Raw genomic sequence first — 13,995 nt, forward strand, 5'->3', positions numbered from 1 at the left:
TGGTCTGGGGGACATGGCTCATGGGCTGGCAGGTCCCCTCCTCGCCACCCTGAACCGCCACCCTCCCGTGTGCGCACAAACAGGCAGGTCTGCTTAGAGACCCTCTCCCGTGACCGACTTAATGTTCCTGAATTAGTGACACAGTATGTCTGACAGTAGAGCAACTCTCTCCTTTCCTCCCAAGTACACATGCGTTGTTTTCAAAAACCATCTTGACCAAAATGAGCTGGACACAAAAGGGCAGGTCCTGACCGATCCCACCCCTGGGAGGTCCCCAGAGGAGCCCCATCCACAGAGACAGAAAGTAGGTGGTGGGCCAGGGGCTGGGGGTGTGGGGAGTGACTGTTTCATGGGGACAGAGCTTCAGTTTGGGCAGATGGAGCGTTCTAGAGACAGAGGGCAGGGATGGCTACACCACATGTGAATGTGCTTCATGCCTCCAGCTGTGCTACTTAAAAATGGTAGAAATGGTAATTGGATGTGCTCTGCCCCAATAAAAAAATGGTCCTGGCTATTCTTGAAAATTTATTCTTGCAAATGAATTCTGGAATCAGCTCACCGTCCATGAAAATTCCTTTTGCTTTTGGTTGAATTTGTTTTGTCTCTGAGGCTGGGTACTCTGCTTGCGCGTCAGGTTCCAGCCTGGGAGGGCGAGGGCAGGCCCGTCAGGGAGCTTGCTGGTACCTCCCGCCCGGCAGCACTGAGCTTTCCTCCGGGCGTACACCCCATGGTCCCTTGGGGCCAGACCTCATGCCACCAGGCATGACCTGTGCCAAGTCCCCACGATCGGTTCTGGGTGGGCTGTTGCTCTGACCCCTGCCTTGGGGCCTCCAGAAGAGGCACCCCGCTTGGCTTGGCTGGGCTGAAGAGTGGGGCCTGGTGTTCACATAGTTTGCTGGCCACCTTGACATGCTGTGAGCCTGGGTCAAGCCTTGCCTGAAGCTGGCACCACCTGTGGATTATCAGGAGCCTCATTAACAGCACCTGGGCTGACAGGTGTTTGCATCTGGGAGCTAGATGGTTTTCATGACATTTGCTTTGATTGGTGCCTGTAAGTGGGAAACTGCCCACCTTCTGAATGCTGTGAGCAAAGTTGGTTTCATCTGTTAATTCTTCTGACCTTTTTAAAGTGTATGTCGGGTCAGCAGTTGGCCAGACGTCTGTTTAGCACTTAACTCTGCTGCCCCATGGGGCAGGAGTGGCCTCGGGCAGCATGTGATGAAGTGGGTGCAGTGTGTCACCAACCTCTGCAAGAGAACCGCAGCGAGGGGCTGCCGTTTGCCGGGCCCGTGCCCCCCACCTTACGCTCTCAGAAAGCTGCTGCCGGGAGGCCAGGCCCAGGCCAGCCGCTGCACCCGTAGCAAAGCTGGGCTATGCGGCTGGCTAGGGGTGCCCTGTCAGGAGGGGTGGCCCCTCTGCTGCCTCACTGCTGAAACCGTGACTGTGTGCGAATCGCATCGGATTTCCCACATGCTGCTGTCAGCCCTCTGGGTAAAGCCAAGCTGAGGGTCTGGCCACATTTCCAGGGCTCAGGAGCCGTGGGGGCTGGCTGCTGCACGGGCGGCGGGCACTCCGTCGCCAGGAAGGGCCCAGTGCACAGCGCTGAGCAACTTCACATGAGGGGCCCCCGTCTGCGCCGTTCGCCTCAAGGGCCACCGGGGCACACGCACCCAGTGAGGCCGTGTTCGGTGGAGTCCCTCTTCCTCACAGCCCTCCCCGGTGAGGAGCCTCTGTCCCCCTCCTGCCACTGCCGGAGAAGACAGGCCCAGGTCAAAAACTTTATTTTAAGCAAAATAAATGCATGTCAAAGAACCACAGTGTGGCCTGAGAAGGCACTAACCCTGTACCTAAGGCCCAGGGGTCCAATCCCAGTTCTCCACAAAAGCAAGGGCGTCTTGAAGCCACCGCCAGCCCACCCAGTGTGGCTGCCACGGCCTGGCGGCATGAGGCCAGGACAGAGCCTGTGGTGGACGGGTGGCTGGGCCCAAGGAAAGGGGTCGCTCAGCAGGGATGTTTTCCCGTCCACACAGCCCCGGAGTAACTCCAGTTTGGCCAAGCGGGCCTGCCAGGCACAGGGGCACAGGGATACGAGCTCCTGGAAGCCTCTGGAAAAGGTGGCCGGTGCTGCCCTCACTGCGGGTGGCAGGGAGGCCCCCCGGTGAGTGGACGCGCAGCCTGAGAGCTCCGGCCACAGAGCCCAGGACGACGTGGCCGGGCGCAGGGATGCCCACGGGGACAGGAACTGGGCCCGCCCCAGCTAGACGAACACCAGCCACCTGTCCTGGCCAGCACCCACCGCAGCCCACCTGCCCCTGCGGAGCCTCATGGCAGGCAGCCAGGCCCCGGCAACGCTGTTGTTCTGGTTGGTGTTGTACTCGGAGAGCGGCTGGGCCAGGTCCTCGCCCTCACCCGCCCCGTCCCCGTCCCCGTCCCCGCCCAGCCCGGCCACGGCCTCCAGCCGCTCCTCGCTGCCGCTGCAGCTGCCTCGGCTCCCCTCCGTGCCGGCCTCGCTGCCCTGCTTCTCCAGGAAGCTGAGGCGGTGCAGGGTGGCCCCGCCTGCCGGGGACAGCAGCCCCGAGGCCTCGTCCAGGTCAGAGTCAGAGTCATTGGAGGCAACGCGGGATCCTGAGAAGCCAAGAGGGGGAGATGCCGGTGGGACGGGGAACTGCCCGGCCATCCACCCGCCCCCTCCCAGCACGGGCCAGGTGACTCTCAGCACACAGGTGATTGCCACAACGAGGCCACCCCCGCTTGTGAGCCACAGATTGAAGATGTAGTCGACAGACGTGCCATCTGCAGGACAGAGCCTGCAGAAGGTGCGCCAGGCACTGTGGGCCTGCAACACACCAACCCGCCAGCCCCCCGTGTGCCCCAGCAGGCACTGGGGCTGCGCGGCTCACCTTGGCCCCCATCCTCAGCCACCTCTTGCAGGGGGAAGGCAGCCCCCTCACTCGCCTCCAGGTACGGCATCTGGACCACCACCTCAGCCTGCTGGTTGTACGTCCCATCCTGTGGGTGTGGCACAGAGGTCACGGAGGGGCCGGGAGGCCAGCCCATCCAACGTCCGTTTCATGTCTTATAAATTAACAATTAAAAACTGTTAACATGCGCTGCAGCCAAAGACATGTGATGCCCTGGTCCCGAGTCCAGCTGGGGCAGCAGGCCCGGCCCCTGCACAGACACCAGCGCGGGAGCTGCTCTCCCAAGGCCTCACCCAGGCTGTGAACCTCCTCCGCCCGCCTCCCGTGAGCACGGGGAGACCCAGACGAGGATCAAAGACTCGTCCCAGGGACTCGGGCAGCAGGGGACACGGAGCTGCAGAGACGGGGACCCAGAGGCTAGGCGAAGTGGCAGGTGCGCCGGGGGTGGGCACAGGCAGCCGTGAGGGGCAGAGGAGGGCCAGGGGAGCCAGCTGCGGAGCTCTGTCCTGGCTGGGCCACCCCACTGAGCCCGCACGCCCTCAGCTCCTGTCTGAGCCAGGCCTCCGCGGCGCTTCCCACATGCCCTTGGCAAGGGGGACTGCCGACCCCACAGCACTTGCCGGGAACAGACAGCCCGGGGTCCCCACACACTCACCTGGCCCCCGGGCACCCCCTCGGGCTCCTCCTCAAACACCAGGCTGTAGTGGGTGATGAGGGTTTCCACGACGCGGGCCTGGTGGGGATAGTCGACAAGCGAGGAGAGGGACACGGTGGCCTCGGTGGGCCGCGGCCGCAGCAGCGAGGGCCCAAACACGATGCCCAGGTTCCCCGGGGTCATCTTGTTGTCTTGCTCCACCTCCACGATCCTGGGGGAGTCGCGAAGACGCAGGAGTGGGTATGAGCGGCTCTCTGGCCCTGCCACCCCCGGCCCCAGCCCGTCTGGCTCACCTGCGCAGGTGCCGCAGCAGGTACTGAAGTGAGGCCCGGTTCTCCGGGGGCAGGTCCTGCAGCAGCTCCCGCAGCCGGCCAGCCATGGCCACGGCCGCAGCCTCGCTCTCGGCCACGTCCGGCCGGCCCCGGGACACCGCCTTGGCCTCAGCCTCAGCCTTCAGGCTGTCCTTGGCCAGCCCCACAAGCTCATGGTAGAGCCGAAAGGATATGAGCGGCTCAGGCAGCTGCGGGGGTCGTGGGTCAGTGCACAGCCACGTCCGCCCTGGGCCAGCCCTGCCCCGCCCGTCCCCAGCACACCTGGCGCAGGTAGAGCTTGAGCACGTTGCTGATATCGTGTGGCGAGGCCTGGGAGAGCTCCACCAGCTCCTCGCCAGCCTCGAAGGCCTGGCACAGCTTCTCCACACGCGTCTTCACCCCGTTGACCCGGTAGATGCCCTGTGGGGGCCACCGTCAACCTCGGCCCAGGCCCCCTGCCCCAGGGAGAACCCCTGCCCACCCCGGTGGCCACCTTGGTGTGCAGGGCCCGCTGCTCGATCTCACAGACGCATTTCCTGATGACGAAGGGCACGCCGTCGGGGGCTCTGCGGGCAGCTCGGCTGAAGTCCTGGCCGAAGAGCTGCAGGCGGCCCTGCAGCTTCTTATGGCCACACTGGATGGCCAGGGTCTCCAGGCACTTCTTGTGGCAGGCCAGGCAGCACTGGAGGTGGGCAGACAGTGACCCCTGGCTCTGCCTCTGCCCCGGGAAGCCCTCATATCCGCCTGGCACTGTGGCTTCCAAAAACGCCCTGTGCCCGCCTCCCAGACGCTGTCCCTGGGCCCCACTCACCTCCTCGCACTCGGCACCCTGGAAGTAGACATAGCTGTTGCATTCCCGGCACTTGGCTGGCGTGCGCAGCTTTCGGAGCCGGTGGGTACGGGCCGCTTTGGACAGCCCCATGTGGCGGAAGGGGCCACTGGGCATAGCCACTGGCAGCTCGGGGGCCATGCCGTTGAGGTCGGCTGGGGAGAGCGGACAGTCAGCCTCATGGAGGCAGGTGGAGCCAGACCCCAGTAGACCCACACCTGCTCCCATGACTGCCTGGCTCAGGCCCCTCACCCTGCTCGAAGGCGGACACCCCTGCGCCGCCCTCTGGGTCCGCCAGCTCCTCACTGGATGACATGGTGCCACTGGACGATGTCCGCTCGAACTTCTTAAAGTCCCCTGGTTAGGAAATGGGGGTGTCAGCAGTACCCCAACCCAGACACCAGCCAGACAGTTCCCTTATCCTCACCCCTGTGGCCATGGGGCCCCTTCACCTGAGCCGGGGCTGGGGTCCAGGCTGCCGTCAGAGTCCGAGACGGAGATGGGCCAGGACTTGTGCGGCTGGTGCCCGCGCCTACCTGTGGGAGGAGGCACATCTGGTGAAGGGCTGAGTGGGGCTGGGAGCCACCCCGTGTCCCCACCAGGCACTCACCCCTGCTCCCCTTGGCAAGCGCCCCATCGCTGGGCCCTCCTTCCTCTGGGGGGCTGCCCGCAGCCTCCGTGCCTGTGACATCACTGACGTTGAAGCTGCCTTTCCGGGCACGCATGACGGGGGACCTGGCGGGGCCAACAGCCGGGGGCAGGGACCGTGGTGTGGGTCACAGAGCACTTCCCGCCCACAGCCCCGGGTGCCGCTGTCCCCAGTACGTGCAGATGCCGTACCAGGTGTTGGAGACGTGGGGCTCAAAGTCGTAGCGGACGTCTGGCTCCTCGTCGCGCCGCAGCTGGCACACGTGGGAGGCATACTGCTGGCCCGGGTCGTACAGCTTGCTGCTCTCGCACAGCATCTGGAAGTGCACGGGCAGCGGGGCTGTCTGCATGTGCATCATCTGGTAGTAGGAGATGGTGGCCTGCGGGCAGGTGGGTGGCGGTTAGGGGCCAGCAGCGGCAGCCCCCACCCGCCTGCACGCTGGCGCCTGCACACACCGACTTGATGGTCTGGTCACTCTGCCGGATGACCTCCTGGATTTGCCGGAGTGCTGTCACCTTGGTGTCCTCCAGCTCCTGTTTCTGCGTCTTGGCGTCCGCCACGCATGTGCGGTACGTGGCCATGGCTTCCTCCGCCTGGGGAGGGAGCGAGGGGGCCGGGGTGGCCTCAGCTCGAGCCCAGCCCTCAGGGTGGCGTCAGGCCCCGCCGGGACCCACCGGCAGGCAGGACCCACAGCCTGGCCCGGAGCACTGTCCCCCCCACCGGCCCTCACCTTGTTCTTGGCCTCCTCCTCCACACGCCGCCGCTTGTCCAGGGTCTTGGATGCCGCACCCCCTGCCCCAGGCCCAGTGCCCGCCTGCTCCTCCTCAGCCCTGGACACCAGGAGGTGAGCCTTGTTGTGGTCCTCGCACCGCTGAAAGTAGCCCTGCTTGGCCTTCCGCAGGTTGGACACCGCCTCGTGCTGCGTGCGTGGGAAGGAGGCAGCCAGCGTCGGGCCTCCCTCCCCACCCTACCAGCTGCACCCTGAGGTAGGCACCTCTACCACCTGCATCTTGCACCAAGATCCCGTGGCCCTGCTAGGCACACACAGGTCCCCACTGGGCACACACAGGTCTGCGCCGGGCACACAGAGGTCCCTGCCCAAGGTCTGCTGGCAGACGAACAGGAGGGCACACCTCCAGCGGCCGCCAGGAGGGATGGGCCTCTGGCGCACTGGCCCGGGATAGCCCAGGAAGCCGCAGCACACACTCCATGCGCTGCCGGCACCTACACCCACCCCTCCCACAGCTTCTGTCTCTCTCACTTCCCTTCCTGCCGAGGAGAACAGTAAGGCCGCCATGGCAGGAAGCCACACACCCTCAGGCTTGGCAGGAAGAGCATACTGGTCAAAGCCCGTGGGCCTTCTGGCTGCCGTACCTCACGGCCTCCACCAACCGAAATTTAAACATAAAGAGGAAAATTAATACTAGTAGTAGGAGAAACCGGGGAGAGTTGTTTTAAATAACCATGTGTGGGGAACACCTTCCAGTACATGACACAAAATCCAGAGGCCACAGAAGGCAAGACGTCTACTCACAATTGCCGTTTCTACCTGGCTACACAGGCCACAGACAAAATCAAAAGTCAGAACGATAAACTGGGGGAGTCTATACATTATCGAGGGCTGAGTTCCCTAGTATGTAAAGAGCTCTGGCCGATCAATAAGATGGCCCCTATGCAAGCCAAGGTGAGCACAGAACACGGAATGAGAGAAAAGCGTAGCTAGGGCTTGGGAGAGGGGCTCACACGCTCACACCTAATCCGGCTGCTCTGTTTGGGCACCGCTCAGAGGCCAAGGTCAGATACACACCGGGGCACACATATGGCGACACGGACACGAGCCGGTCACAGCAGCGCTGTTTGAAGCAGGAACTGCTCGGCAACAGCTAGAATGCCCATTTGGAGAACTGGGCCAAGTGGCCTCTGCAGCTGAGCACGGAGAAAGGGGTGAGGATGCTTCCAGGAACTGAGACGGGGGTGGAGGGAGGCGACGAGGAGCAGAACAGGGCGCTTGGAAGGTGTCACCTTGCACACAGAAGCGGGGACAGGCGTGTTTGCAGGGACAAGCTAGAAGGCATGACAAGGTGCGGGGTGGGGGCTCTTCACCCCAGACCCCAAAAGCTAAGCCGAAAGGCCGTTAGTGATAGCAGCAGCTTTGGGAAAACCCCTAGGAGAAAAGGGGGATGAGAGACACGTGGGAATGGGAGCCCTGGGCCGGCGTCTGGGATGGCAGGGGACAGGGTCTCCCATTTCCAGGCTGCTGCTGTGAGTGGGGGCTGGGGCCTCCCACACGCGCTGAGCAACACAGGTGGAACTGCCTGGAGGCAGCACCCACTCCGACCTGTGACGCCATGGCTGTAGGCCACAGCACCGGGCCCACAGACCTCAGGACCACCACCCACCCGCCGCCCCACGCAGGCGTACCAGCTTCCTCTGGGCGCGGTGCCACGACTCCTTGACCTCCTTCCTGAGCTTCTCATGCTCCAGCCGCCTTAGGTTCAGAGGCTGGTGCGAGATGGGCTGTGAGTGGGATCCTGGCACCCCACTCACCCACCCCCCTGGGGCACAGCCCACCCACCTGGATGAAGGTCTGGGTCTGCAGCGTGCCCACTGCCTGCACCAGGCTGTGGCCAAACTCCAGGTCCTGCTCCAGAGCCAGCGAGTAGATGGACAGGAGGGGCATGTGGGGCTGTGGGGGGGGGGCCAGTGGCCTCAGGTGTGGGGCTGGAGCAGGGGGACAGCCCTGCCACCTGTCTGGCTCCCGTGGCTGCCGTCAGCACCGCCAGAGTGGAGGTGGGAAACCCTTCCCTCTGGCCCCTGTCGGTTGGCCGAGACTCCCACCCAGGCCCGAGAGACCAGGCCCACTGCCCCCGCAGCCCGCACAGCCCCACCTCCTGCATGACGCTCTGTCTGCAATTGTGCACAATCTTCTGCAGGCCTTTGGCAAAGTCCATCTCTGCGGGCGAGAGGCATGTGAGTGGGATGTGGGACCTCCAGCCAGTCCCCCCAACACACACCACGGGGCCTCACGCCTCACCCAGCGCTGTCCGCTTCTCCAGGTAGCTGATGAGGTCCTTCATGTACTTGGCCATGTTCTTGGCATACTTCAGCGCGGCATCCACACCCCCCTCACAGCGCTGCAGGAGCGTGTCCACCTCCTCGGGGGCCAGGCAGCCTGTGGGGGGGCCTGCTTAGCCCCACCCCTGCCTGGCCTCAGCCCGCACCCCACGGTTCTCGGCCCAGCCCACTGCCAGCGGCCCAGAGACTCACCCGGGTCGCAGTCCTCGGCGCTGTGGGGCGCGCCCTCCCCACCCTGCCCATACAGGTTCTCCATGGACTGCATGGGACAGAGGCATGGGTAAGTCCAGCCCCCCTGGGCAGAAAGGAAGACCACGGACCCCAGAGGAACAGGGGTGGCTCGCCTGCCCCGCCAGCCTGGCCCACAGAACCCTCAGGCCACCCTGCTCACCTGGCTCGGGTCCCCAGGGGGCACTGACAGGAGGGTGCTGCTATCCACTTCTCCCATGAGGAGCTCAGACACGCTGCAGGGTGGGCTGGGTCAGTGCCAAGAGGCACATGGGCCCCTCATGCCCCACCCCACTCTGCGGGCCCCACACTCACGTGCTGCTGAAGGAGACGGCGATGGTCTCCAGGGCCTTCTCAAACTCCTGCTTGTCTGACTCATTGTTGCACTCGTAGTGGAAGGCTAGGAGGGGTCAACAGGACAAGGGCAGTTGGCCCACCCAGGGAGGCGACTGCCCCCTGCAACTAACTGGAGGGAGCCCTGAACCCAGGATGGGCATTGTAGCAGGTGTGCCCTTCCAACTCCTATGCATCCTTCAAAACCCACTCCAAAAGGCACCTCCTCCAGGGACGCCCTCCCAAGCAAAAAGCCCTTGCTGCCCTATACTGGATGGCTGACCTCTAATCTTGGCGATGAGGGTGCCAGCAGCCGTGAGCGTCTCCACAGTGTTCAACAGTGGGTACTTGGAGATGACCTGGCGCATCACACGTAAGGCCTCGCCCAGGCACTCGTGGGCCAGTGGCCGGCGGGCCTCAAGGAGGTCTGCCGGGCAGAGCAGGTATGAGCAGGGTGGATGGGGCCTCCTGGGCACCAGGGAGAGCCTGCCCACCTCCTCCTTGGAGCTCCTGTCCCCAGGTGGGCAAACAGGTGGAGTGGCAGCGAGCAGCTGCTTGAGTATCACTGTGGGACCCCAGGTGAGGCACAGTCCCTCTCTGAGCTGCCGTCCAGGTCAGCAAAGGCCAGACCTTGGCCTGGGCAGTCCTGCTCAGAACACTTGCCTCATCCCTCCAGAAAGCATGTCCTCAGATCACAGTGCCGCCGCCTCCAGGCAGCCCACGTGGCCCCTTCCCTGCCCCAGCCCCTCAGGGCTGCTCGAGGCTCTGTCCAGCTCCCTCCATGCCCTGCCTGCCTGGGCACTGGGCCTCGCGCGCCCGTTATCTCAGTGTCCCCTGGCAGCTATCCCACAGGGCTGGCACTGTCGCCGTCCCCACTTTGCAGATGAGGAGACCGAGGCGCAGAGAGGGGAATCCCCTTGTCAAGGATCATGAAGGTTTTCCAGTTACGCCAGCTCGGAAGCCCTGAGGAAGCAGGGCAGGTGGGCCCGCTCGGCTATATCCTGAGGGCAGCGGGGAGCCACAGGAGGTCAGAGCAAAGGAGGTTGGAGGACATGTCCCCATCTGGGCGAGCGGCTTTAAAGGCCCTCTGCAAGCGTTCCAGGGTGGAAAAAGGAGGGTGTGCGGGCAGAAGAGGCGCACAGAACAGTGCCACTTAGTGTGGACAAACCCGCTGGAGTCTGTGCTCAAAGAAGAGACCTGAAGACAGGTGCCCCCCCCCAGCACTGGGACCCCACCGAATGCCACCCGGAGATCCCCACGCGGTCCCTGGCCCGACGCTCCTCCAAGTGCTTGCCCCCATGCCAGGACTGGCACCCATTTGCTGCCTGAATCCTAGGACAACTGGATAGGACAACAGGGGCTTCAGGAATATGGAAGCCGGCCACGCGCGCCCCTTCCCGGGACAGTCCTCCAGCCGCCCCCCGCCCTCCACCAGGCCTGGCCATCAAGTGCCCTGCAGCAGGCAGGATGCCCAGAGAGCTCGGGTGTGCCCAGCTTGGACCTAGGCAGGCACTGGCTGCCGCTGTGTCCCCTGCGGCCGGCTGCAAATGCCCCAAGAGCCACGTGCTCTAGAACAGGCTGGGGTACCCTGCACCCTCACTGTCCCCTCACCTCGCGGCCCCGTGCAGCGGTGCACTGGGCCCTGGTCCAGCACTGGGTGCACCGCCCCTCAGATACACATGGCGTGGCCACGGGCATAGGACCTGAACGCGCGGGACAGGCGCCGCTGCCGCTGGCTGGGTGGTCGGGGGTGGCTAGCAGCCAAACCGGCTCTGGCCTGTCCGCAGACCCCGCCCCCTCGGGGCTAAGCCCCACCCCGGCACCCCCATTCCCTGGCCTGGGTCCTCCACTCCCCACCAGGGCGCCGAGCCTGGGACCCCAGGCAACAGGATTTTGGGTGGGGCAGCCTGAGGGCAAGCGGGGAACCTGAGGCTGAAAGCTGCAGCGCGAGGGGCAGGGAGGGGCAGGGAGGTCCGGGAGATCCCACCCCAGTCCGAGCTGAGGTCCCAAAGGCGCAGGCCCCATGACAACAGACATCTGGTTGCAGCAGGCGGGTCGCTGCGCCGTTCCACACACCACCCCTAAGGCTCCCAGAGGGCGAGGCGGCCAAGGTCCCACAGCCTGGAGGGTGGCACCAGGCCCTTCCCCCGACCCAGAGCAGAGAGGGGCGCCCTTGTGGGCGCGGCCCCGCCCAGGCGTGGTCAAGGAAGCGCAGGATGCAAAGGGAACCTTGATTAGAGTTTCCCCAGGAAACGGCCCGGGCTCGGCCCCTGGGCCCTGATAACCGCGGGCTCCCACCCGACCCCTCAGCCGCCGTGCCTCCCCCGCAGAGCCCCGCATTAGCGCCGGGAGGCGGAGGCTCTGAGGTGAGGTCGGACCTGACGCTGGCCACTCCTTGGCTGGGCCAGCAGGGTCAGGGCCCCACTCGGGGCCTCTGTGTCCTCATACGTAAGCAGGCACCTGGCACGGTGCGGGCGCTGCGGCTTTGGGAGGAGTGGCACTGCACCCGCCTGGCCGAGGTGCCAGGGACAAACAGGAAGCAGATGAAAATAACTAGGCAGGAAGCCGGGCTGTCAGCAGCCGCATGGAGGAGAAAAACGGAACTGCCATCCCAGGGCCCTCCGTCCTGCAGCTCACGCACCAATCCTGCCCCTTGTCCAGAACCCCTCTCCAGCCAGACCTCAGCTCACCTCCTGCCCGCCTAGCTCCCACTCGCAGCGCTGACCCTGTGCCCTCTGCTCTGACACCTTCTATGGCTCCCTGCGGCCCTCAGAACACCAGCCTACCGTGTGCTCACGCTGCAGCCACAGTCACTCCATTCACCAGCCACCCCCAAACTTGGTTGCCCCCAAACTCCTATACACCCCTCAGAGCCTCAGCTGCAACGGCTTCTTCCATGGAGCCCTCCGTGAGAGTCCCTTCTGTGCCTCCCCAAGTCCCTCCCTCCACCCTGCCTTGACCCCCCGGGTCTGGGACGTATCTATCTGCTCTGCCTCTGCCCGGCCTCCGTGCCCAGCACTCACCGTCATGCAGTATGCACTCCTTGAGCTTCTCAAGACCCTCGGCGAAGCGGGCCACGTCGGCCAGCAGATGGGAGATGTCCTCCACTGCGTCAGGGCAGGGCCCCTCGGTAGGCGGCTCCGCTGGGCTGGCCACTGTCATCGGGCTGCGGTGGCCCCGGCCCAGGGTCCAGGAGCTGGCACCAGAGAGTGGGAAGCCAGCAGCGCTGGCATGGCGGCTCAGGCTGGTGGGCCGCCTGAGTGTGCCCGAGGCCGCGCTCGGCAGCTCCAGACCAGGTCCGAGGGACACCGTGTCGGCCCCGTCTTTCCTGGGCAGCTCCTGCAGGACAATGTGGAGAGCTGGTAACACAGGTACGCCAGCCCAGATGCTGCCTCAGTTCCCCCCAAAAGTGAAGTGGGGCTCTGGAGGGTCTTCAGCCTGAACCCGTGGGGTCAAAGGTCAGGGGTCAGAGGGCTGAGATTTGGGGCTCTGCCCCTCCCACACCTGTTACCCAACATCCTCTGCCCCAGAGCTTTCACAAACAACCGTCTGCCCAAACCACAGCCAGGGGCGGGGCCCAAGGGGATGCGCGGGAGGGGGCACCCCACTTCCTGGTGGGGGGCAGGGAGGGCCAGGGAGGGTCCTCAGCCGCTTGGCCTCCCCATATCCTAAGTCCTGTAGACCCGGGTCTCAGGGATGCCCGCAGGCCTTGTAGAGCCCCCAGGCCCTACACCGGCGCACCTATTCTGAGCTCTGTTGCCCTGTCAATCTGGGGCCCGATAGCTGGGCCAGGCGCCCATCCAGCACTGCCCCTCACCCAAACCCCTGGACCTCCCACCCTCAAGTCCCGGCCCCAATGCTCCCCTCCCTGGCAAACCCCCTCCGCTTCCCTGGACCCCATGGCCAGCCCTGGCCGGGATGGGGGATGCGGCGGCCACCCCAAAGGGCTCCTACCGTGAGCTGAACGCCGGGGTCCTGGCCGGTCCTGCGTGGCCCCCGCAGTCCAGCCAGGTGGGGGCTGTAGCTGGCATAAGCCCCCCGCCGCCGGCCCAGCATGGTGTGGCTGGGCCCCTGCCCCACAGGCCCCAAGTGTGGGGCGCACCCTTATCTCCCCTGCCGCCCAAGTGTGGCTCTGAGGTCCCCAGCCGCTCCCTGCCCCTGCGAGGCAGACTCACCCCCAAGGGCTGTGGGCTGGGGCTTCCCGCCCGGTTCTTTTTTGAGATAGAAGGGGTTTTCATGAGCTCCCTTTTCTTCCTGGAGAACATGGTGCGGCCAGGCCAAGAGCCCGCGGGGGGCGGCCCGGGGCCGGCAGTCTGGGGGTCTCAGCAGCGCAGCAGACAGCGCCGGCGGCCTCCGGTCCACATTGTCGCCAGCCACCCCCTCCCCAGCTGTCAGGCCCACGTGACAGGCCCAGCCCTCATTGGCGTGCCCTCCCCCCCACAGGAAAAGGCTGCCGGAGGTGGTGACGCAGACCCGCCCCCCACCTTCCCTGGCCTCAGCCTGCCCCTCTGCAGAGTGGGCTTCAAGGTGGGGCTCCAGGCCCCGCCCCCAGCTCCAGGCCCCGCCCCAGCTTCCGCTTTCAGGAAGCCTGCGTGTGTCAGATGGGGCACCCACCCGTGCTGACACTGGCGGGCCCCCCCCCCCCATCCCCGGCGGCGCAGGGCAGGCACATGGCAACCGGCTGCAGAGGCGCTGACCCTCACTCAGACACAACCAGGTGTGCAGACACGCAGGGACAGACCTGGACATGCGCTCTGACAGTATGAAGCCCCACAAATGAAACGCTGACCCTGACGCACAGGTTGGCTCTCAGACTCCAGGCACGACACCCGCGCTCCAAGCCTCGGCCTCCTGGGCGTGCCCGCCCTGCGTCCTCTGTGGACTCCAGGGCCTGGGCAGCACAGGGCACGGCGGGCCACCTCCGAATCTGCAACCGCCCTTCCCCTTCCTACATTCCGGGGACACACGCGACCCGCCACGGGTCGTGCTGGGCG

At 65.1% G+C, this 13,995-nt stretch overlaps 1 protein-coding gene across 4 annotated transcripts; it reads right to left on the bottom strand.

Annotated features, from left to right (window-relative positions):
- Window positions 1-1,765: 1,765 nt before the first annotated feature.
- ARHGAP45 (Rho GTPase activating protein 45) lies at window positions 1,766-13,448 on the bottom strand. 4 transcript variants are annotated; one of them, XM_017647329.3, is made up of 23 exons: window positions 13,177-13,448; window positions 12,025-12,340; window positions 9,285-9,428; window positions 8,984-9,068; window positions 8,832-8,904; window positions 8,633-8,699; window positions 8,400-8,537; window positions 8,254-8,318; window positions 7,941-8,051; window positions 7,787-7,867; window positions 6,096-6,284; window positions 5,821-5,958; window positions 5,557-5,744; window positions 5,327-5,451; window positions 5,169-5,270; window positions 4,969-5,073; window positions 4,699-4,871; window positions 4,381-4,569; window positions 4,170-4,307; window positions 3,870-4,096; window positions 3,577-3,787; window positions 2,901-3,009; window positions 1,766-2,625 (listed from the first exon to the last, which is right to left on the bottom strand). In XM_017647329.3, exons 1-23 carry the CDS (start codon window positions 13,264-13,266, stop codon window positions 2,258-2,260), a joined length of 3,432 nt encoding a protein of 1,143 aa, XP_017502818.2. In that variant the 5' UTR covers window positions 13,267-13,448; the 3' UTR covers window positions 1,766-2,257. The 4 variants fall into 4 exon arrangements, with proteins under 4 accessions (XP_017502818.2, XP_017502821.2, XP_017502819.2 ...); XM_017647332.3 differs by having other exon boundaries at window positions 5,169-5,252; window positions 13,177-13,447; XM_017647330.3 differs by lacking the exon at window positions 13,177-13,448 and adding an exon at window positions 12,956-13,120 and having other exon boundaries at window positions 5,169-5,252.
- Window positions 13,449-13,995: the final 547 nt, after the last annotated feature.

The sequence above is a fragment of the Manis javanica genome, chromosome 13 (genome assembly GCF_040802235.1).
Source record: "Manis javanica isolate MJ-LG chromosome 13, MJ_LKY, whole genome shotgun sequence".
In the NCBI taxonomy this organism is placed as follows: domain Eukaryota; kingdom Metazoa; phylum Chordata; class Mammalia; order Pholidota; family Manidae; genus Manis; species Manis javanica.